The 24,740-nt window shown below is 36.7% G+C and overlaps 1 protein-coding gene across 1 annotated transcript in view; it reads right to left on the reverse strand.

Annotated features, from left to right (window-relative positions):
• COL21A1 (collagen, type XXI, alpha 1) overlaps window positions 1–24,740 on the reverse strand; it is a 196,036-nt gene that overhangs the window by 164,779 nt on the left and 6,517 nt on the right. The window contains exon 3 of the mRNA XM_006893157.1: window positions 21,947–22,498. Within this exon, the coding sequence (XP_006893219.1) occupies window positions 21,947–22,498 (552 nt within the window). The remainder of the gene's footprint in view (window positions 1–21,946; window positions 22,499–24,740) is intronic.

The following is a 24,740-nucleotide window of genomic DNA, read 5'->3' on the forward strand; positions in this document are numbered from 1 at the left end:
AAAATCTCTGTAGATGTTCATTGAAATGAAAAATAAACAACCTAAATTTTAAAAAAAACAACAATATATATAGAATACTTTCACTTCCTAAACAACATGCCTCTGAAAACTCTATGAACTTTGATAAATGTTGATAGTTATGGAAAGGCTTCAGGCCTTTTGTTCATAGGATCTATCTTCTTACCAAAGAATATGGAAATAGTAAAGAGTTTGGTCTCCACACATTATTTTCCCTCATTACAAATTAAATACCTCATTCACTTTTGTAAGGAAGCAATCCTACTACTTTAAAATTTAGGTTGACTTCAAAATAAGAGTCTCTCATGTAAGAAAGATTTCTACTAGCTGCACAGCTTGCAAGTAACGGTGCTAATAAGTTACAGAAATTTATAACATTTCTTTCTATGGTAAGTCAATGGAAGCTTTGTCTGTTGTAGAGATAAAGCAACAGGCCCCAATTAGCCTTTAGTATATAATGCATGATTTAAAACTAAGAAGGGAGGGCATCAGGATTGTATTCTCTCTCTATACCCTTTTATTCTATATGCTGAGCAAATTATTTGAGAAGCTGGACTTTATGAAGAGGAATGTGGCCTCAGGATTGGAGGGAGACTCATCAGCAACCTGCATTTATGCAGATGACACAAACGTGCTTACCAATAGTGAGGAAGACTTGAAGCACTTGTCAAAGAAGATCAAGGAATAAGGCCTTCAGGATGGATTGCATCTCAATGCCAAGAAAACAAAGATTCTTATGAATGGACCAAAGGCAACATCATGATGAATGAAGAAGAGATTGAAACTGTCAACAACTTCATCTTGCTTGAATCTACAATTGACAACCCTGGTATAAGCTGTCAGGAAATAAATAAGGAGATGCATTGCACTGGGGAAATCTGTAGTTAGGGACCTCTCCAAACTATTGATAAGTAATAATGTCAGTTTGAGGACTTAAGGGTGTGATTCAGACCATAGTCTTTTTTTGTCACTTGCTATGCATCTGAGAGCTGCACAATGAATAAGGATAACAGAAGAATTGATACCTTTGAGCTGTGGTGTTGGAGAAGAGCACAGTGTTAATAAAAAAGGACTTCCCCTAAGAAAACCTTTTTATCTCATTAGAGATAAAATTAGGGTTGTTTTGTTGTTGTTGTTTACCAAACCCTCTGCAGAAAGAAACTCTGTGACATCAAGGAAAGCCAAAACACAAGGTGTCCAGGGAACAAAGGGCCGACAGATAATGGAAGGAAATGAGGACTCTCCTCTACAACCGACAGGCACAGAGAGAGTGGAAGAGCAGGCCTTCACCTGGAGCTAGCTCCCTGAATTTGGAGCTCCAGCCTCCTAAACAGTAAGAAAGGAGCTCTGGCAGCCTAATTGTAAGGAATTGTGCTGCTGCCAATCAAAAGGCACACAGTTTGAATCCAATAGCTGATCTGTAGTAGAAAGGTGAGCAATCTCTTCTCATGCAATTCATAGCCACTGAAAACCTACTGGAGGGTCAGCTATCAGCTATGAGTCAGTCCCAATTAAATGGCACACAGCCACCAGTAAGAAAATAAATTACTCTTCTTAAAACCATCCTTGTGTAGTATCTCTATCATAGCATCTTTAAATAATACATAGGAAGATTTAGTAAACACTTTTGTTATGCAGATACCATAACCATGCTTGCTGAAAACAAAAGAGACTTGGAGCACTTACTGAAAAATAATGCATGGATTACATATTAACATCAAGAAAAAGTTTCAGAGTAAAGACTAAGGTTCGAATAACCCAAGGCGTAATATCTTCAATTGTTTCAGGTGGTTGTTAAAGATGAATAGTGAATGAAGTAGTTGCTGTTGTTGCTTGTAATTGAGTCAAGCACAACTCATAGTAGTCCTATGAACAAAAGGCCTCAAGCCTTTCTATAACTAGTGGCCCTTATCAAAGTTCATAGAGTTTCCAGAGGCATATTGTTTAGGAAGTGGATGTCACTCCTGCTTCCAATCTAAAAGATTAAGTGTCACCATTCCTACCCTAATAAAATCTAGAAAAGTGTACATTATACAGCATTGTCTGCATACACAGAAAATAGACCAAAGAAAAATTGATACCTTTAAATTTTGGTGTTGGAAGAAAATATTGAATGGAATGTGGTGTTAAGAGTTTGTTTCAAAATTACTTTCCTAGACATTGACTTTGACTTTGTCATGCAGATGGGTAGAAATAATGTGATTAGAGTGTGTTATTCTATCTACAAAGAGATTGGCTAGTCTTGCCATTAAATTGAGCTGATTCAGCAGCAAATTTTTTATAATCTCATCATCACCAAAAAAGAAGCAGAGAATGTAACATTGGGGCAAGAGATTCTTGTGCCTGCCAGACCCACAGGAGAGCAGCAATAGCCACAGCAGAGCCCTAAAGACGTGACATGATACAGGGCTGGCCTGTGGAACCAGCACTAAGAGCTCTTGTCCAAGTTGTTTTGAGGACTAGGGAGGGACAATCACTATTAGCAGAACTAAGAGCTGTGTAACACTAGCCTAAAGTTGTGAAACTGAGGGCTGAGATGCCTGGAAGCACATTTTGGGAGCTGTTCTGACATCCCTAATATAGTTCTGTGTGCTTTGTGATTTATTGTAACATATTTAAAACTAGTAGCACAGTAAGACTGTTTCTGGGATGAGTAGAAAGAGGTACAGGAACATGGGGGACATATCTAACCTCATGAGAATTGGTTTTGTGGTATGAATGTTGTTAACAGGGTAAGTTTCCCACTGTGAAGTTTGTAGAGCTGTTGCAACCATGAACCACAAAAAGAACAAAGAAATTTGACTTTAAAAAAAGTGCAGCCAAAGTGCTCCATGGAGGACAGAATAGTGAGATATTGTCCCACATACTTTGAGCAAGTTATTAGGAATAGCCAATCCTTAGAAAAGGACATCATGCTTAGAAAGGGTGATGATCATAGATAAAGACAACCCTCAATGGAAGGAATGTATCAGTGTCTTCAATGATGGGTTTAAGCACAGAATCTGTCATAGGTGTGGACAAGGTTTCTATCTGTTAGGCATAGGGTCACTTTGAGTATCTTTAAATTGAATAAGCTCAACAGCATCTAACAACAATAAAGTATACTCTTTATACCCAAGGTTGAATCCAGACCAATTTAAGTTCCACTGCAAGGAAATAATGTTGACACAATCAGAAATCAGACTCAGACCTGCATGAGCAAAACCCTAGACTAGACAACCCTATTATAAAATCCAAGATTTTTATTCCTTTTTTTTTTTGACAAAAGGATAAAAAACAAATTTAATTGGATTGTACTAGAGACAAAGGAAAATGTATCTTTTTTTTCTTCTTTTTCTTCTTTTTTTCATTTTTCTATTTATTTTTTTCTTCTTTTTCTTCTTTTTTTCATTTTTAAAATAGATACTTTTTAAAAATCTACTAAATTATTTAAAAACTTTTTATATTGAAATATAATCTACATTGAAGCACATGTCTTAATCTCCGTTGTATAATTCTACCCATTTACACACAGGTATGCCAATATAATTATCATCAAGAGAAGACACAGAACATTTACAGCATCTTAGAAAGTTACCTCATGCCTATTTCCACACAATAAACATGACTAGAGGACTTCAGTGTTATGATTTCTATACAACTAATTTATATACTTTGCCTATTTTTAGTTTAATATAAACAAACTATGTGTTGTTGTTGTTGTTATGTGAGGTCGAGTCGTTTGTGACTCATAGTGACTGTATGTACAACATCCCTAAACTCTGCTCTGTCCTGTGCCAATCGCACCGTCTCCGATACACCCATCCCAATTACCACAGTAACTGAATCAATCCACCTCATAGAGGGCCTTCCCCTCCTGCATTGTCCCTCCACCCTACCAAGCATAATGTCCCTCGACCTGTCCCTCCTTACAACATGTCCTAAGTATGTTAGACGGAGCCTCAGAATCCTTGCCTCCAAGGAACTGCCTGGTTTGACCCTTGCCAGGATGAATCTGTTTGTTTTCCTAGCAGTCCATGGTACCTTCAATACTCTTCTCCAGCACCACTATATATTATTAATGTTTTTAAGTTTTTTCTCTTTGCCTCTGCATAATGGTTGTGGAAACATCCATGAGGCTGAACCTAAGAATGGTTCATCCTTTTTTGTTGTTGTGCAGTATTCCATTGGGTAAATTATATTTTTATTCTCTTGTAGAAATTGTTTATCTGTTTTATCCATTCTCCTATAGAGAGTTGTTTCAGTTCTTTGTAGTTTGGGGCAACTGTGAATAAAAACTTCTGTGAGTATTCTTGAACATCTCTTCAAGGGACTTAAACACTTAGTTTTCATAGTTAAACAGCTATTTTGCTTCTGAATTGCTTCATCATTGGTTTGTTACATGTTTTTCTCTAGTAAATACTGCAAATAATATATCCAAAGAAGTTGTAGCATTTGTTTTCCGGTAGAAAGCCCATTGACTTTTACAAAAGAATGGGGAGGTAAAAGAAATGATATGTAAGGATATGATAATTATTATACACAGTATTCCACAAAGAGAGAGTTGGAAAGCTTTAAACAATTTATAAACAATCCTAATTAAAATCATACTGATTGTTGTCTATTCCTTTCCTAGCAATAATTACCTTAAACAACTGCATCCAACTATATACACCAACAATAACAATAAGGTTCACACATTAAAAAAAAACATGTATTTCCCTAACTCATACAAGTCACTCTCCTTTTCATAAATGAATACAAAAATATTGCTTCTCATACAAAACAGAAACATATTGTGTTTATTTTTTAAAAACAAAACTGTATCCTTTCCAATTAAATGAATGGAAAAAACATATTTTTGGGTATGTCTCAAGGCCCAGACAACAAAACTTGAATTCAATTCAGAGAAGACTCAGATTCTTTTAATCTAGAGATAGAATCATTTCCAAAGAATTTGATGTGGTTTTATGAAGTATTTTACCCAATCATACATAGTTCATCTGCCAAGCTTTATCCCACTTTCCATTCTTTCTACCTCAGAGGCTGAGAATTCATGTACATGTAAACCAATTGTGTGGGAGCAGAGTGATGTGATATGAAATATCTTGTGAGCACAAAGACATTAAACATCTATGTGTCAGGAAATCCTGGGATCTAAAAGACATTTTTGCCACAAAAGAAACATTTTGGTTATCCTGACCATGGATAATGTATGCACCCTTAACTCCCTGTAACTTTTATGAAAATGCAAATGAAATTGAATAGGATAGTATATTATTATTATTATTATTTTATTACTATTATTTTATTAGCAAGTCTCATTAAGCTTGAATTAAGTAGTAAAAAGACGTTATTTTGATGAAAAAAAAAGGAGAAGAAGGAATAAAACTGCTTCAGACGAATGCAAAGTCAACATGCACCATGGCAAATATCCCTGAGAGATTTCAAGTATGGGATGAAGAATACCAATAATCCATGCATGTAAATAGTCACACAAGAAGTGTGGCTGTTTCTCTCTGACTTTCATTTGTTCTGAGAGAGAGTATGAGAGTTATTTTATCATTATGGAAAGCAAACCTGTTATGCCAAAATATGTTAAGCTTTAAGATGTAAGAATTTTAAGTCAGTAACATGCTAATACATAAGTAATTTTTAGCAGTTCTGGAGGTTTTAAATGACAGAAGTTATCAGACATGCTCGTACTGGTAAGTTAGTCGGTAAGAAGTTGCACTTTGTTAGCACAAAGTTGGGCAATTAAAACCCACTGGTTGATACATGGGAGAAAGACAATCTCCTGCTAGGTTATCTATAACCTTGGAAAACCTGCTGCAGGGTCAGCTATGAGTTCTATCTAAATGACAGTGAATTTGAGGGTTTTTTAGTTTACAAGTTGTTGTTGTTGTCATTGTTAGGTGTCATCAAGTTGCTTGCAAATCATAGAAACCCTATGGACAAGAGCCCTGAAATCTGCTCTATCCCATCTCAACTTTACTGTCTCTGATACACCCACCCTCATTACCCCAGTCACTGAATCAATCCATCTCATCAATGGTCTTTCTGTTTCTCTGTCCTTCCACCATTCCAAGCACTATGTCCCTCTCCAAGGACCAGTCCATCCTTGCAACGTACCCAAACATACCCAAAGTATGTTAGACGAAGACTCAGAATCCTTGTTTCCATGGAGCAGGCTGGCTTTGCCCTCTCTAAGATGAACCTGTTTGTTCTCCTGGCAGTCCATGATTCATTCAACACACTTCTCCAGCACCATAGCTCAAAGACATCAATCTTCTTTCTATAATCCCTAGTCATTCATTGTCCAGCTCTCTGACGCATAGCAAGCAATTGCGAAGACTATGGCCTGGGTCAGGTGCACCTTAGTCTCCAGACTGACATAGTTGCTCTTCAGTACTCTGGAGGGGTCCCTGACAGTCACTTTCACAGTACAAATCATCTCTTGACATCGTGGCTGCTGGTACCAAGAGTGTTGATTGTGGAGCCAAGCTAGCTGAAGCTGTCAATAATCTCAATCTCAATGTTGCCAATCATCCCAGTGATGAGAATATTTGTTTTCTTGATGTTGAGCTTCAATCCATATTGAAGGCTGCAGTCCTTGATCTTCTGCAGCAAGCACCTCACTCAGGTCCTCTTCAGTTTCAGCAAGCAGGGTTGTGTCATCTGCATAACACAGGTTGTTGATAACTCTTCCACCAATCCTGATGCCACATTCCTCCTTTACAGTCCGGCATCTTGGATGATATATTCTTCATACAGATTGAAAAGATATGGAGACAAAATACATTCCTGAATGACCCCCTTCTTGATTTTGAACCATGTAGTGTCTCCTTGCTCTGTTCTGATGACTGCCTCTTGGTCCAAGTATAGGTTTCACAGTAGCACAATAAAATGTTCTGGGATTCCCATTCTTCTCAGAGTCAGCCACAGTTTGTTGTGATCCACACTGTCAAACCCCTTTGCACAGTCAATGGAACACAAACATTCCTCTGGTATTCCCTGCTTTCAGCTAAGATCCATCTAACATTAGCTACAATATCCCTAGTACCACAACCCCTTATAAACCCAGCCTGCACTTCTGGACGTTCTCTGCTGATGTGCTGTTCTAGTCGTTTTTGGAAAATCTTCAGCAGAATCTTGCTTGCATGTGATATCAATTATATTGTTCAATAATTTACACACTCTTCTTTTAGAATGGGAACAACTATTGCTCCCTTCCAGTCAGTTGGCCAGCTGGTTTTTCTCCAGATATCTTGGCACTACTTATTGAGCACATCCAGGACAGCATCTATTTATTGAAATATGTCAATTGGTAAGCCATCTATTCCTAGGACCTTTTTTTTGCCAGGTTATTTAAATATAATTTGGATTAGCTTTTATCTTCTTATATGACTGAAAAAATTACACTCCAATTTAAAAAAAAAAGAAGAGCTACTATAAGTTATGGCTTAGTGGTAAGGAATTGTGCTGTCAACTCTAAGGTACACTGTTCAAATTCACCACCTGCTACATTGGAGAAAGATAGGCAATCAACTCCCGTGCCATTTTTTCCCCCTTTGAAAACACACTAGAGGATCAGCTATGGGTCAGTTTGACTCGATGGTAACACAATAACAACTATAAAGTATAACCTAACTTCTTGCTTCATAAAATCAGAAATTAAGGGTCAAAAAGCTGAATGCAAGGACATACAGCTAACTGGAATGAGAGTTAGTTGTGGTCCCAATTCGAGGCAGTGCCTTATGCCTTTATAAAGATATACAAAAATTTTCCTATCATTCAAAGCCAAGAGGATGAAAAGTTATTTCATAAAAAGAACTTCAGTCAGTTCTCTAGGATTAACTAGAGCACCAACTGTCTCCCTTTGTAAGTAAACAAGTTAGTTCAATGTATTTTGAATTAGAATATTCATCCGAAACAACAATGAAAGCTTCTTGCTGTCAAGCTAATACTGACACATAGAGACTCTATATTCATTGTCGTCTAGTAGGAACAAACTCACAGGTGACCCTCTGTTGGAAGGTGGTAAACTGCTTGAGAGAAGATTGTCTTTCTTCTACTGAGTCAGCAGTGGATCTGAACAGCCAGCGAAGGAAGGCCTTTGGCTTACCAGTGCAAATATCTACATACTACACCATCTGAGCTACAGAAGAAAATTTTCTCATAGGGAGTTTGATATCATAAATCTTTACGGGAGCAGAATTTCACTGTATAGTATACAACAATAATGCTCTGGAGCAGTTAGTGGGTTCAAAGAATCACTCTAGCCATTTGCATCCTAGTAGTTAACCCATTGCACCATTGTGGCTCCTCTATCATTGCTAACATCTAGAAGTTCAGTCACAGCTTACTGGATGTAGAACAATCAGTGACATTGAGTCCCGGTGCTGGAGAATAGTCAATATCGCAAGCACTGCCAAAAGACCTAACAAGTCTATCTTGGAGGGAATGCAAATCAAGGTGTCCCCTAGAGGCAAGGGTGTTGAAATTTTGTCCATATACTTTGGGCATGTAGTAAGGAGGAACCAGTCCTTACAAAGAGCCATCATGCTGGGGAAAGTAAAGGGTCAGGGGAAATGAGGAAGATTCTCAACAAAATTAATTGATGAAGTGACTATAAGATTGTAAGAATGGTGCAGGATAGGGGAAGATTCTTCGGGTCACTATGGTCAAGGACTGTAGTCTTCAGTATGAAGCTTCAGGATTGAAGCGCAAAGCACAACTTTCCAAATTTTTAAATCATGCAATGTTCCCTTTACTCTATTTGGACAACAACTTCTTCATCTAGGTATAGATTTCATATGAGCATTCATTTGTCATAACCTTTTAAATAGTTAAAGATATTTTTACACTCCCACCAACAGTGAATAAGGGTTCCAGTTTCTCCGCAACCTCGCCATCATTTGTTCTTTGCTGTTCTGTTAAATGTTGCTATTCTTACTGGGGTGAGATGATATCTCATAGTTGTTTTTATTTGCACCTCTCTTAACGCTAGGGATTTTGAACATTTCATCATGTGTGTGTTTGCCATCTGAACATCTTCTTTGGTGAAGTGTCTGTTCATATCCTGTGCCCCTTGTTCAATTGGGTTGTTTACCTTTATCTTGTTGTGGTGCTTCAGTACTTTATAAATTCTAGGTATAAGTATCATCAGGTATGTAATTACCAAATATTTTTCCCAGTCTGTGGCTTCCCTTTTTACCCTGTTGGAGAAGTTTTGGATGTGCATAGGGATTTGATTCTTAGAAGGTCCCCTTCATCTGCAATCATTATGGAAGGCAGTACGGCACTTTCTCAAACAGTTGGAAATAAAAATACCATTTGTCCCAGAAATTCCACTACTGGGAATTTACCCTAAAGAAACCATAACTGCCACCCAAGCAGATATATGCACACCTATGTTTATTGCAACTTTGTTCACAATAGCTAAGAGTTAGAAACAATACAAAAGTCCATCAACAAACAAATGGATAGAGAAATTGTGGTACATTAACAAAATACTATGCCACATTAAAAAACAAGGAACTCATGAATTATTAATACAAAATGGATGACCCTGGAGGATGTAACGCTGATGAAGTCTCTTAGACACAAAGGGACAAATGCTGCATAATGCCACTGTTGTAAAGCGGGATTGACATCAGGACTGGGGGGAGACTGAGAAGAGGGGATAAATAATATATACTGTATTGAAACAGATGAGGGAGAGAATTATTTAAAAGGAATACATGATTAGGTATTACTGTCATGACAGGAGTCCAGAATGAATGGGAGTGAACTTGGGGGGAGGTTTGTATAACAATGAGAATTTTACTTTTCAAAGACAAGAGCTAAGTGGGGGGAGGGGTGGGCAGGGAGAAAAGTGCAACAAAGAATGAATGGAAATCCAAAGTCTCTATAAACTCTCATTAAAATTAATTTTTAAAAAAACAGAAAAAAGTTAGATATTAAAAAATACCTTGATATTCTATACTTTCCAAATAAAAGTTCTAAATAAAAATCTTTAAAAACACTTTTGTACATCATCTTCTCACAAACAAATATGAAGAAAATAGAGGAACTAATGGTATAATTTTTTTTTCCTGCCTAGCAGCATATAAGAATATTTGCACAAAATGTAAACCAAATTATATCTGGAGTTTTTGTTAAATAAAATGGGATGGGAAAACCCATTTTTCATGGATATTTCTTTTTAAAGTATTCAAATATAAAGTATCTTCAACACTGAAAATAAGAGATAAATTAGTTGTTGTTTTTAGGTAGATTCAAGTCATTATTCCCACTGAGAGCACTGGACAGAACAGAACTTTCCATTTAAGTTTACAAGACTGGATTCTGCATAAATTATGCCACACCTTACTCTCGTGGAAAAGTTAGTAGCTTAGAAATGCTGATCTTTGCATTAGCAGCTGATCATATAGCCACCACACCACCAGGGCTTCTCATGAACTGCTTATTACTGTTAGGTGTTACCAGGTAGACCGTGACCCACAGATACCCTATGAAAGCAGATCTAGTTATCTCTGATACAATTAAGCCTACTGGTACAGTTTGTGTTTCAATCCGGCTTGTTGAGGGTCTTTCTCTCTTTCACTGAACCTTCATCTTCCAAGAGAAAGGGTTGTTGGGGTTTTTTTTCCAAAGGCCTGGGGCCTCCTAACATCATGTTCAAAATATGTGAGATGAAGCTTCACCATATTTGCCTCTTAAGAGCACTCTGGTTTTACTTTTTCCAAGACCTATTTGTTTTGGGGTGTTTTTTATTTGTCTATTTCATTATTATTATTATTATTTTATTATTATTATTATTATTATACAAGTTTATGTACAAAATTTGAATACATTGCTTTTTTAGACCAGATTTTTCCAATTTCCCTCACCCCCCCCATCAAATTGTTTAATCCACGATTAATCCAATCCTTCCCATCCCCTGTACATCCTCATTCCTCTGCTTCTACCCTCCATCCTCCTTGGATCCTCATACTCATTCTACAGTAATGGTTTCATACAATATTTGTCCTTGTGGTACTGAGTCAGTTCATTCAGCATAATGTTCTCCAGTCACTCCCAAGCAAGGTAATAATCTACATAATCGTTGTTCTTGCATGCTGCATAGTATGAATGTACAATTGTATGAATGTATCATAATTTCTCAATCCATTCAATTTTGGTTGGACATCTGGGCTGTTTCCATGTTCTTGCGCACATGAATAATGCTGCTATGAATGTGGGTCTACAAGCCTCCATTTGTGCCTCAGTTCTCATTTTCTCAGGGTATATTCCAAGAAGTGGAATAGCTGGTTCATATGGAATTTCTATGTTCAGCTTTTTGAGGAAGTGCCACAGTGCCTTCCAGAATGGTTGTACCATTTTACAATCCCACCAACAATGGAAGTCCGTGAATATTCTGTACTCTCTCCAACACCATAACCCAAAGGCATTGATTATTCCTCTATCATCCTTATTCATTGCCCAACTTTCAGCAAGTAATTGAAAGACTATGGCTTGAATCAGCTGCACTTTCCTGTTTAAACTGACAGCACTGTGTCTTAGAACTTTGTGGATGCCTTTGACAGCAGATTTTTCCAATGCAGTATCTTTTCTTTCCTATCGGTGCCAAGAGTATTGCTTGTGCCTCCATGTAAGACTAAATTATTGACAATTGCAATTCTTTCTCCACCTATCGTGATGTTCCTTATTGATCCCATGGTGTGGAATTTTGTTCTATTGATTTTGAAGTTTAATCCATAGTAAAAGGCTTTAATCTTCTGAAACAGGCACTTCAGGTCTTCTTCACTTTCAGCAAGCAAGATGTCATTTGTATCGTATAGGTTGTTGACTGTTCCTCCAATCCTGATGCAACATTCTCAAATGTTAAACAAACAGTCGGCCCTGCAACACATCTTTCTTGATTTTAAACGATTAAACACTTCCTTGCTCTATTCAATAGTTTCTTGGTCTAGATATAGGTTTCACATAAGCAAAATTAGATATTCTGGGATTCCCTATATTAGCTATAATTATTTTTTTAACCATAGAGTAAAATATCTTTGAATAATCAGTAGAACACAGACATTCTTCTAGTATTCTCTACTTTCTGTCAAGATCCATCTGACATCAGCAATAATATCTCAAGTATGACAGCTTCTTCTAAACCCAGCTTAAACTTCTGGAAATCCTCTGTCAATATGCTGTTCCAACTATTTTTAATCATAATGAGCAAGATTTTGCTTGCATATAATATCCATGGTATTTTTAATAATTTCCACATTCTGTCGGATCACCTTTCTTGAGAATGGGAACAATTTTGGACCACTTCTTGTCAGTTGGCCAGGTAGATGCCTTTCAGATTTTGTTGGCACAGCCTGGTGAGCACATCCAGGGCTTTGTTGACTCATGTCAATTGTTATCCCATCAATTCGAGACATTATTTTTTGCCAATGCCTTCAGTGCAGTTTGGTTTTCTTTCTTCATCACATTGGTTCCTTTTTCAACCACTTTATTTTTATTTTAAAATTTGTATACATTGTGTATCACTCATGTATATTGTATATGACACATTCCCATATTCACCCTTTATTTTAAACAATCACTCATGGACATTGTATTTTGCAAAACTAATCTCTACTGCTTAGCTCCACAGTCAACACTCTTGGCACCAGTAACCAGGAAATCAAAAAACGTATTGCAATGGGAAAGTATGCTGTTAGGAACCTCTCCAGGGTACTGAAGAGCAATAGTGTCACAGTGGAGACTAAGGTGAGCCTGATACAGGCTATGGTCTTTGCAATCACTTGTTATGCATCAGAGAGTTGGACAATAACTAAGGAGGATAGAAGGAGAATTGATGCCTTTGAGCTGTGGTGCCGGAGAAAAGTATTAAATGTATTATGGACTGCCAAGAAAACAGATTCATCCTAGAGAGGGTTAAACCAGGCTGCTCCTTAGAGGCAAGGATTCTGAGGCTTCGTCTGACATACTTTGGACATGTTGTAAGGAGGGACAGGTCCTGGGAGAGGGACATCATGCTTGGGAAGGTGGAGGGACAGCGTAGGAGGGGAAGACCCTCTATGAGGTGGATTGATTCAGTGACTGGGGTAATCAGGATGGGTGTGTCAGAGGCAGTGAGATTGGCACAGGATAGTGCAGGGTTTAGGGCTGTTGTATATTTAGGGTTGCTATGAGTCACAAGCGACTCGACGGCACAACACAACAACAACAACAACTATCTCTACTGACCTATGACAAGCATTATTCTTTATTTTCAGGTCTCCACTGGATCTTTCCTAATTCCTTCACATCCACTCCACAGCTCACCATACTCTGCTATATTCTGTGATTTCCTCCCCTCTATGTCCTCTGCCTCCCCTGCTTCCATCCTTTTGCATTTTTGGACTTTTGTCTCTATCTTACTAGTTATCCTTCTCTTCTTACAGTAAGGTTTAGGCTGTTTTTATCTTTATGTAACTGAGCTAGTTCAGTCAGCATAATGAACTCTAGATTCTCCTATGTTATATAGTAATTTACTAAATCTTTGCACCTTAGTGCTACATAATATTCCACAGTATGACTGTACCATAATTTCTCAATGTTGTTGGATATTTACTGTTTCTATTTCTTGCTATTTTGAGTAATGCTGCTATGGATATAGGTGTATAAATCTCTGTGTCTATATCTTTTCCTTGAGGTATGTTCCCAGCAGTGAAATGGCTGGCTCTTACAGGATTTCTTTTTCCAGCTTTTTGAGGAAATGTCGAACTGCCTTCAAAAATGGTTGTTCCATTTTATAATACCACCACCAGTTCATGAGAGTTCTAATCTCTCCACTTCCTCTCCAACATTTACTGCTTACTAATCTTTAAATAATGCTACTGTTTCTAGACTAAAATGATATTTTGTTACGATTTTGATTTGCATCTCTCCTACTATGATTTTGAGCATTTCTTCACATGTCAGTTGGACATCCTAATGTCTTCCTCTATGAAAAGTCTTTTTATGTTTTTTTGCCCATTTTGTAAATGAGTTATCAATCTTTGTCTTGTGAAGGTTCTATAGTATTCTTTAAACTTTTAGTTATTAGACCCATGTCTAATGTCAGTGACAGAGTTTGGGGTTTTTTTCCTAGTCTAAATACTTTTCTTTTTATACTGTTGGGAATAGTTTTTGATGCACACAAGGATTTAATTTTTAGAAAGTCCCATTCATTGAATTTGTCCTTTCTTGATTGCGATTTCTGGCTATACGTGCAAGTCTTGCTCTGGTGGCCTAGTGACAAGAAGTTGCACTGCAATCCTGAAGGCCCCCAGTTCAAGGATACTCGCCGCTGTATGGGAGAAAAATGGAAAATCCCCTCCCATGCAATTAGTTGTCTCTGAAAACCCATCGGAGGTTCAGCTATGAGTTGGTTCTGACTTGATGTTACACAACAACAACATTTATATGATAGTCTAGGCCTTTTAAATGTGGTACCATTTTGCCTCTTATAATCTTTATGGTTTGGGGCTTTACCCCTAGGTCTCTGAACCACCTTGAGTCGATTTTGGTGTGAAATGTGGGATATTGATGTTGCTTCAGCTTTATGCAGGTAGATTATTAGTTTTGTTTTGCTTTGTTTTGTTTTTCCAGCACATTTTGTAGAGAAGGCTGTCATTTCTCCATTTGATAGGTTGAGTCTTTCTATCCATAAACAGGAAATATGTTTCCATTTAGTTAAATTTCTTCTTGTTTCTTGCAGTAGTTATTTCTAGTTTTCCGAGTAAAGATCTGTTGTCTCTAGTTAGATTTATTCCCAAGTATCTCAGTTTGTGGTTAGCTATTATAAATAGTATTGATTTCTTAGTTTCTTTTTCTATGCTTTCTTTGTTACTGTAAAGAAATCCCACTGATATTTGTATATTGATCTTATATTCTATCACATTATAAAATTTGTCTAATAGGTCCAAAAAATTTTTTTGTTGAACCATTTTGTTTTTCTGTGTATACTATAATATTATGTGCATACAGCAATAATTTACCACCTCTTTTCCGATTTGGATTCTTCATGTTTCCTTCTCTTGTCTTATTGACCTAGCAAGTACTTCTAATACAATATTGAATAGGATGGTGATAAGGGGCATCCTTGTCTGGTTCCCGGTGCAAAGGGAATGTCTTTAGACGATGGTGAGGAAATTTCCTTCTATTCTATTTTATTGAATCTTTTGATCAGGAAGGGGTATTGGATTTTATAATCAGCCTTTCTGCAACAATAGAAAAGAACATGTGGTTCTTGTTCCTATGCATTGTTAATGTGACAGGTTGCATTGATTATTTTTCTTATGTTGAACCATCCTTGAACACTTGTAATAAATCCCACCTAGTCATGAGGATATTTTTTAATGAGCTGCTGAATTTTAATGGCCAGGATTTTGTTAAGGCTTTTTGTATCTATATTCATGAAAGACATTGGTTTGTAGTTTTCTTTTTTGGTAACGTCTTTTTTTTATTTTAGTATTAGAGTAATGCTTGATTCATAGAATGACTCTGAGAGTGTTCATTCTTTGTCTATTTTTTAAGTACTTTAAGCATAAATGGTTTACTTCATCTCTAAATGTTTGCTAAAATTCAGCCATAAAGCCATTTGGGCCAGGACTTTTTTTTTTTGGGGGGGGGGGGTTCTCTTCTTCTATCTTTAGTCTGTTCAAGGGTTCTACATCTGTCCATGTCAATCTGGATAGGGTGTGAGTTCCTGGGAGTTTGTCCATTTATTCTAGGTTTTCAAACTTCAGGGTATAGCTTCTCATAATATTCTGTTATTATCAATTTAATCTCAGCTGTTCTTATTATGATATCATCTCTTTCATTTGCTATTGAAGTTATTTGTGCCTTCTTTTTTATTATTTTTTTATTAAGTTTGCCAGTGGTTTGTCTATCTTATTACCCTTTTGAAGAACGAGCTCCTGATCTTGTTGATGGTTTCACCTGGATTTTTGTTGCTTTTGGTGTTTTCTATCCCACTGATTTCAACTCTTGCCCTTGTAATTTCCATTCTTCTAGAAACTGTGAGTTTTGAGTATTGTTCTATAATATTTGGTGGAGGTGTTGAGTTAGGTCATTAACATTGCTTCTTTCTTTCTTTAAATATGTTTTACTGTTATTATGAATTGCCATCTGAAGGCTGCCTTAGCTCTGTGCCAGAGATTTTTATATGATGTCTTTTCATTTGTTTCAAAGACCTATTTTATTGAATTTTTATTAATTCTATAGCTAAATGAGAAATGATTAAAGTTTAACAATGTTCAGGTATTTCATTCATAGAGTCGCAATGAGTTGTCTATGACTCGACAACACTTAACAACAACAACAACATAGAGAGCGCTCTGTTGGCCTAGTGGATAGAAAGTTATGCTACCAAGCCAAAGGTAGGTGATTTTAATCTGTGGCCCTCAGGTCTCATTTTAATTGTTTTTGGTTAAACATTCTTCTAAGTGGTATAGCACTGGTCTTTCCATTTAATGTGCAAAGGTACCTTGTGGTTGCTGTGATGCTAAACACTGTGACACTGATGTTTCAAATGTGGTAATGGTTACCCATGGTGGACAGTGTTTGGTGGAGCTTCCTGATTAAAACAGGATTGGAAGCAGGAGTGGCATCCACTTCCGAAATAGCTTGCCTCTGGAAACTCTATTAACTTGCAGAAACAATGAAAGTTATATAAGTGTTCAAGTCTTTCATTCATAGGGATGCTATGAGTTGTCCATGACTCGACAGGACTTAACAATAAATAAATAGCATACTTTCTGGTTTTTTGTTATGTTTTATTGATTCAACTACAACATATAAGGACCTTGTGAACAGTAGATCTAAACCATGTCTTATCCTGAGCCAAACACACTGTCTACAACATGCCTATCCCTGTTATACCATTCACTATGTCAATCTATCTCATGGTCTTCCTTTCCTGCACTGACCTTCCACCCTTTCAAGCAGGATGTCCTTCTCCAAATACTGGTCTCTCCTGCCCAAAAGTAAGTGAGACAGAGTTTAAAAATCCTTGCATCCAAGGAGAAACCTGATTTCACTCTCTGCAGGACAGATTAGTTTGGTCACTTGGTAGTCTGTGGTATGTTCAATACTCTTCTCCAGCACCAACAACTCAAACATCAATTCTTTGGTCATCCTTAGTCATTGCTCAGTTCTCTAATGCATAGCAAGTAACTGTGAAGACCATGGCCTGAGTCAGGTGCGCATTTGTCTCTAGATTGACATTGTGGTTCTTCAGCACTCTGTAGAGGTCCCTGACAGCCAACTTTCCCAGTGAAACTTGTCTGTCTCTTTATTTCCTGACTGCTGGTGTCAAGCCTGTGAATTACGGATCTGAACAAGATGGAATTGCTAACAAGGATCTGAACAAGATGGAATTGCTAACAATCTCTAATTCTTCTTTATCTATCATGATATTACCAATCGACCCAATGTTGAGAATCTTTATTTTCTTGATGTTGAGATTTAATCCATATTGAAGACTACATTTCTTCACCTTCTGCAGCAAGTGTTTCAGGTCTTCCTCAGTTTCAGCAAGTAAAGTTGTGTCATCTCCATAACTCCGATGGTTGTTGAGTCATCCTCCAATCCTGATGCCACATTCATCTCCACATAGTCCAGCTTCCTGAATGATCTGTTTTGCATATAGATTGAAAAGGTATAGAGAAAAGACACATCCCAGATGCACTCCTTTCTTGATTTTGAACCATGCAGTGTTTCCTTATTATGTTCTGATGATTGCCTCCTGGTTCAAGTATAGTTTTTGCATGAGCACAATCAAGTGTTCTGGGATTCCCATTCTTTTCAACATTACCCATAATTTATTGTGATTCACACAGTCAAATGTCTTCGCATAGCCAATAAAACACAATAGTGTTTTCTGGTACCTCTTGCTTTCAGCCAAGATCCATATAATATTGGCAAGGATATTCCTAGAGCCACAGCCTTTCCTAAACCCACCTTGTATTTCTGATAAACTCTGTCAAGTTCTCTGAGAGTTCCAGTCATTTATTAATAATCTTCAGCAAGATTTTGCTTGTATGTAATATTAATGAAATTGTTTGAAAATTTATATACTCTATTAGATCACTTTCGGGGGAAATAAATATGGCTATCCTCTGGGAATAAATATGGCTATCCTCCAGTCAGTTAACCAGGTAGTTGTCCTCCAGATTTCTTGGTACAACCTGCTGAGCAAGTCCAGGGCTGCATCTGTTTGTTAAAATATGTCAGTTAGTATTCCATCAATTTCTGGGGCCTTATTTTTCTACCAATTCCTTCAGAGCAGCTTTATTTCCTCACCGTTGCCTATTGATCATATGCTGTTTCATGAAATTCTTTTCTGTTAGCCAATTATTTTTTTTGTGACTGTGTACTCTTTCCATCGTCTTTTGATGCATTCTGGATCTTTCAATACTCTTCCCATAGCATCTTTAAGTATTGAAACTTGAGGCTTGAATTTATTCTTCAGTTTCTTCATCACAAGAAATGCCGAGTGAGTTCATCTCATTTGGTTTTCTGACTCCAGCTCTTTGCATATTTCATTATAATACTTTGTATTCCTGAGCTTCCCTTTCAAATCTTCTGCTCAGCTCCTTAACTTCCTGATTTCTACCCTTTGCTTTGGCTTCTCAGCATTCTAGTGCAATATTCAGAGTCTCTTCTGACATCCATATCAGTCTTTTCTTTCTCCTCTGTCTTTGTAATAACTTTTTACATTCTCCATGGATTATATTCTTGATACCATCCCACAGCTCATTTAGTCTTTTTTCATTAGTGTTCAAGGCCTCAATCTTATTCTTGAGATGGCCTTTAAATTCAAGTGATATAGATTCAAGGTCAAATTTTGGTTCTTAAGAATTTTCTTTTGCTTCAGTGTGAACTTGCACATGAGTAGTTGATGGTCTCTTATACAGTCAGCATCTAGCCTAGTTTTCACAGCTCTTTGATCTTTCCAAATGATTCTTTCCACAGATGTAATCAATCTGATTCCTATGTAGTTCATCAGATGAGGTCCATATATTCAATAACCCTATGTATTGTATATAAAAGGTATTTGCAATGTTACCAACTTTTGCATTCTAGTCCACAATTATTAATGAATCTAGGTTGCATGTTCAATTTATTTCAGAACTGCAAAAGCTGGTGGAAAACTTCTATTTCTTCCTCTTTGGTTCTAGTTGTTGATGCATATATTTGAATGATAGTGGTATAACAGGTCTTCCTTCCTTGCATGTGTATGGCTATTATCCTGACACTCACATTATATTTCACAATATTGTTGTTGTTTTTGTTGATTGCCTTCAAGTCAAGTACAACTCTTAGCGATCCTATGAACAAAAGGCTTGAATTCGCTCTACAACTAAACAATATGCCTCTGGAAACCCTAAGAACTTTGATACTTCATGATAGAGCTAGAAATTCTTTTTTACTATGAATGTGACCTCATTTTTCCTCACTTTTTCTTTCCCAGAGTAACAGATCATATGATTATCTGATTCAAAATCGCCCATGTTAATTCATCTCAGATCATGATTGCCTAGGGTGTCAATTTATTTATTCCATTTCTTCTTCAACAATATCCAATTTGCCTACATTCATACTTCTCACACCCCACATTTCAATTACCAATGTCTGTTTACAACTGTTGCTCTTCATTTGTGCTTTCCACTATGAGAGTTTTCCACTACTGTGTTACCTGTGTTCATTTTTTCATAGGGATTTCAAAGTTTGTTATTTCAGAAGTTGATGGGCAACCTTTCGTCCTAGTCTTTTCTAATTTGGATGGACAAGTTCAGTATAGTATCTGAGAGACAAGCTTTTTATCCAAAGGAGCAGATTAAAGACACTTCATTTCAAAACTAACAGATAGATTTGATGTTGATTCTCCCTCCTCAGCATGTGTGTGTTGTAGCCCCATCCTTCTGTTGTGCCCTACCAGCACCTCCCTCACTCCCCTCACCTCAGTCCACCAGTACCCTTTCTCCCCTCCTCCAACTAACCTCTGATATGATGGTTCAGGCCTCCAGTTACTTCTAACAGGATGTTATTTAGCTTGCATGAAGGTGTTTTTTTATCCTTTATCCTCTTGTCACTAATTTCTAGCTTTTGTCATTGTGGTCTAAAAAGGTACTTTGAATTTCTTTTTTTTTTTTTTTTTAATTTGTTGAGGCTTGCTTTGTGTCCTAATATATGATCAATTCTGGAGTATGTACCATGTTCACTAGAAAAGAGAGTAAATTGGGTGTTAATTGTTTGCTGTAGCCTGAATAAATCCACAAAGTCAATGTGGCTAATCCTGGGTGTGGACACCATTGGTTCTTATTCACATGTTATTTCCTGAAATGGTTCAAGTCAGACAATTCTTCTCAGTACAATGACCCTGTGTAGTCTTTCCATCTTCTTTTGGTGTTTTCTACATCATTCAAGATATTGTCCATAGTATTCTTCAGTGATGCAATGTGAAGATTGAGAGATGCCAAGTAATTTCTTCCCTTTTTATATTCTGACTCCTGTTCTTTTAATGATAATATTTTGTTCTATTTTTCCATTTCATTATAATATTTTACTTTATCTTCTTGAGCTGCCCTTTAGAATCTTTTGTTCATTGCTTTTACTTCAGCATTCTCTCTCTCGCTCTCTTGCTTCTCAATGTTCTAGTATGATTTTCAGAGACTCCTCTGACATCTATTATTATCTTTCATTTCTGCTGTCTCTTTGTAATGATCTTTCACTTTCTTCATGAATGATGTCTTTGATGTCATCCTACAGTTTATCTAGTCTTCAATCATTAGTATTCAGTGCTTCATACATATTCTTAAGATATTTTTTAAATTCAAGTTGGGTATACTCAGGGTTGTTTGGTTCTTGTGGACTTGTTTTAATTTACCTCTGCTTCAATTTGAACATACTTATGAGTAATTGATGGTCTGTTCCACAGTGAGATATCAGCCTTGTTTGAGCTTCTCCAATGGTTCTTTCCAAAGACGTAGTAAATCTGATTCCTGTGCAGTCTCTCAAATTACACCCATGTGTATAGTCTGTGTTTGTGTATTTTTTTAGAAACGGTATTTGCGTGAATAAATAGTTGTATACAATTCAATTATTCTATCTCCATTCTCATTTCTATCTCAAGTCTATAATTTCTGACTACTTGTCCTCCTTCGTTTCCAACTTTTACTTTCCAGATGCCAATTATTATTAGTGTATCTTTACTGCAAGTTCATTCAATTTCAGACTGTAAAAGTAGGCAGAAATCCTGAATTTCCTCATCTTTGGCTTTAGTTTTTGATGTGTACATTTGAATAATAGTTATATTAACAGGTTTTCCTTTTATATGCATGAATGTATCCTATCATCCATGCCATTATATTTTAGTATAGATCTTGAAATAGTCTTTTTTACCTTGATTGCAGTACCATTGATCCTTTTTTATTTTTTTAATCCCCAGCATGGTAGATTATATGATTCTCTGATTCTAAGTGGTCAATGCCAAATTATCTCAGTTTACTAATACCTATAATATCAATCCTTTTGTGTCCCATTTATCTTTCTACAACTTGCATTTTTCCTAAATTTATAGTTAGTACTTTCCACGTTCCAATTATTAATGGATCTTTGTAGCTGTTTCTCCTCCTATCTGAGGAGCTATTTCTCCTTATGTCTCCATGGTAAACATACCATTGAAATGAAGTGACACAATGTAACACAATACTATATCTTCCACCTATAGATTTTATAAGAAAGTAATTGTTTGTAAAAACAAGATTTAAATAGAATAACTCCCACAAATTTTCCTAACCTCAATTCTGAAATTAATTTCACATTAAATAACAGTCATGCATACTGGTGTGAATAAACCAATTACATTAAATGCAAAAATAATAATAATTATTTAAGAATTTTATTGACTTACCTTCACAAAGTTTCTGTTTCATCACCTCCCTTATTTTGGAGATTGCTATGTAGTCTTCCACATAAAACACATACGTAGATGAGGGTTTGTTAGCAATAGCTCTAAGTTCTGCATCTTCTGTTTCTGAACCAACACCTATGGCAAATAAGGTTATCATACTGTCTCTGGCTGCTTCTGCTGCATCTTTGACTTCATCTTGAGATTTGCCATCTGTCAATACCACCGCTATCTTGGTCAGAAATCTTGAAGATTTGGCAAAAAGGTAATCAAGTGCAAATTGAATGGCCTTTCCAGTCCTTGTGTTTCCTCCCAAATAATTTATGGATTCCATAGTTGCTATTAAATTCTCTCCAGAGTCATAGCTTCCAAGAGGAATTTCAAGTACAGGGTAGTCACTATACTGGACCACACCAACCTGAATAAACTTTGGCCCAATGTTAAAATTCTTTGTGATATTCACAAGCCACTTCTTCACAATTTCAAAGTTTTCTGGACCAACACTATAAGAGCCATCCAAAATGAAAACTAAATCTGTTGGAGCAGTACGGCAACCTACAATTAAAGGGGGAGAGAAGGTAGAAAATGTTTATTATAGATAAAACAAAAAGTAGGAGGTCTTAAATGCATGATTCTATGCTTTTATACCAACAGGAATATTATCAAAGAAATAATGCTTAGTTAAAAATAGTCTGGAATATTTACCAAAAAAATGTAAACTAGTGAACAAGTAGAAACAAATAAAAACATTTATGCCAATTTCATGATATTAAATTAACAATAAATTCATTATTTTTACATGACTGATGATAATGAAACAAAATAAAATGACTAAAGCATTCATTCTTTTACTATATCCAAGATGAGAATCTGAAAGGCTGATCTCTCATCTTCAGAGTTAGTAAAGCAATTAAAACATCAGCCTGAGTTCACTGAGCTTGTGGGGTTTTTTTCCATATTGACAAAAGATCTTTAGTTCAAGACATAGGAAATAACACAAAGTCAGTACATCTTAGAGTTGTTTTAGGAGACAGTCTACATCTACTGCAAGTTATACTTGAACAAGTTAAGACCAGTTATGAGAAAGGGGAGGGGAAGAACATTCTCTTGTCTAAAGTCCCCATAGCAGGTCTCTAACACTAATTCATTTTCAGACAACATAGGCTAAAACCTGTTCTGGCTAACAGGGTGATTAGATAGTGGGTTCAAAGATTTAAAAAATATGTTAAGTATCTCTGAGTAGAAGATGACAGACACTGGCAGACTAGGAAAAGTACAAAATATCAAAGAACACTTAGAAAGAGATATTCCATTTAACTGGGGAAAGTCCGTGAAGGCTGTGTAGAAAAGCTCTTGTAGGAGAAAAAACAAACCGGTGAACAAGAGAATATTCTGCTCAAATTGAACACCAAGACAATAGATATAAACCAAGACAGAAGTAGAAAAAAAGAGAAAAAGAAAACCTGGTTTGTTTGAATAATTCCAGTAATTTGGATTATACTGCAGGATGCTGTTGTTGTTATTGATGGCCTTCAAGATGAGCATGACTAATAGTGACCCTATAAATAAAAGGCCTGAAGCCCCTCTACAACTATAGACATTTATTAAAGTTCATAGAGTTTCTGGAGGTATGTTATTTAGTAAGTGGATGTCACTCCTGCTTCCAAATCTGTCATAATATGTTATTGTTTTTATGCACTACTGAGTCGGCTATGATGTATAACAACACTATGTACAGCAGCTCTGAACTCTTCCCTGTCCTGAGTCAGTCTCACTAACTCTAATACACCCACCTCCATTGCCCGAGTCACTGTATCAATCCATCTCATCTGTGGTCTTTCTCTCCTACGCATGATGTCCTTCTCCAAGGACTGATCTCTCCTGGCCACATGCCCAAAATAAGTGAGACAGAGCTTCAAAATCCTAGCCTCCAATGAGACTCTTTGTCTCAACCTTCTCCAAGACAGACTTATTTGTTTTCTTGGCAGTCCATAGTATATGGACTTTTATCCAGCACCACAACTGGAAGGCATCTATTCTTCTTCTATCATCCTTAGTTATTGTCCAACTCTCTGAAGTATAACAAATTACAAAGAAGAAATAGCTACTCCTGCCTTTATTGTCAATTAGTATTCTTTCTATTTCCTTAACAACAACAAAAAACCCAGCCCACTTCCAGTGAGTGGATCCAATACATAGATACTCCATAAAATGTGGCGTAACTGTCCCATAACATTTCCTGTGCTGTAAATCTTTAGCGGAGCAGATGGCCTCATCTATCATCTTATCTATCTCCTACAAAGCTGTTAGTGGGTTAGAGCTACCAACATTTGCCATCCACTAGGCACTTACATGTAACTTTTCATCCTTTAGAAGAGAAGTAAATCAATCTGTTACCCTTACCCCTTCATTTCCCCTCCTTTGTCCAGGCCTACTTATACATTTGCATGTCAATCCATCTCATCTACAGTCTTCTTCTCTTGTTCTGTCTTTGCATCCTTCCAAACACGATGTCCTTCTCTGAGGACAGGTCCCTCCTGGTCACATGCCCAAAGTAGGTGACATTGAGCTCCAAAATCTTTGCCCCTAGTGAGAAACTTGTTTTCACCCTCTCAAGGAAAGACCTGTTTGTTCACTTGATAGTCCATGGCATGTTCACTACTCTTCTCCAGTGCCACAGCTTAAAGATATCAATGACTAGAGTAATAGGGGTGGTTGTATCAGAGACCGTGAGATTGGTGCAGGCTATGACAGGGTTCATTGTGCATAGGGCCACTATAAGACACAAGAAACTCAA

This window comes from Elephantulus edwardii, unplaced genomic scaffold, assembly GCF_000299155.1.
Source record: "Elephantulus edwardii isolate Elephantulus edwardi_28Jun2011 unplaced genomic scaffold, EleEdw1.0 scaffold00124, whole genome shotgun sequence".
Lineage (NCBI taxonomy): Eukaryota > Metazoa > Chordata > Mammalia > Macroscelidea > Macroscelididae > Elephantulus > Elephantulus edwardii.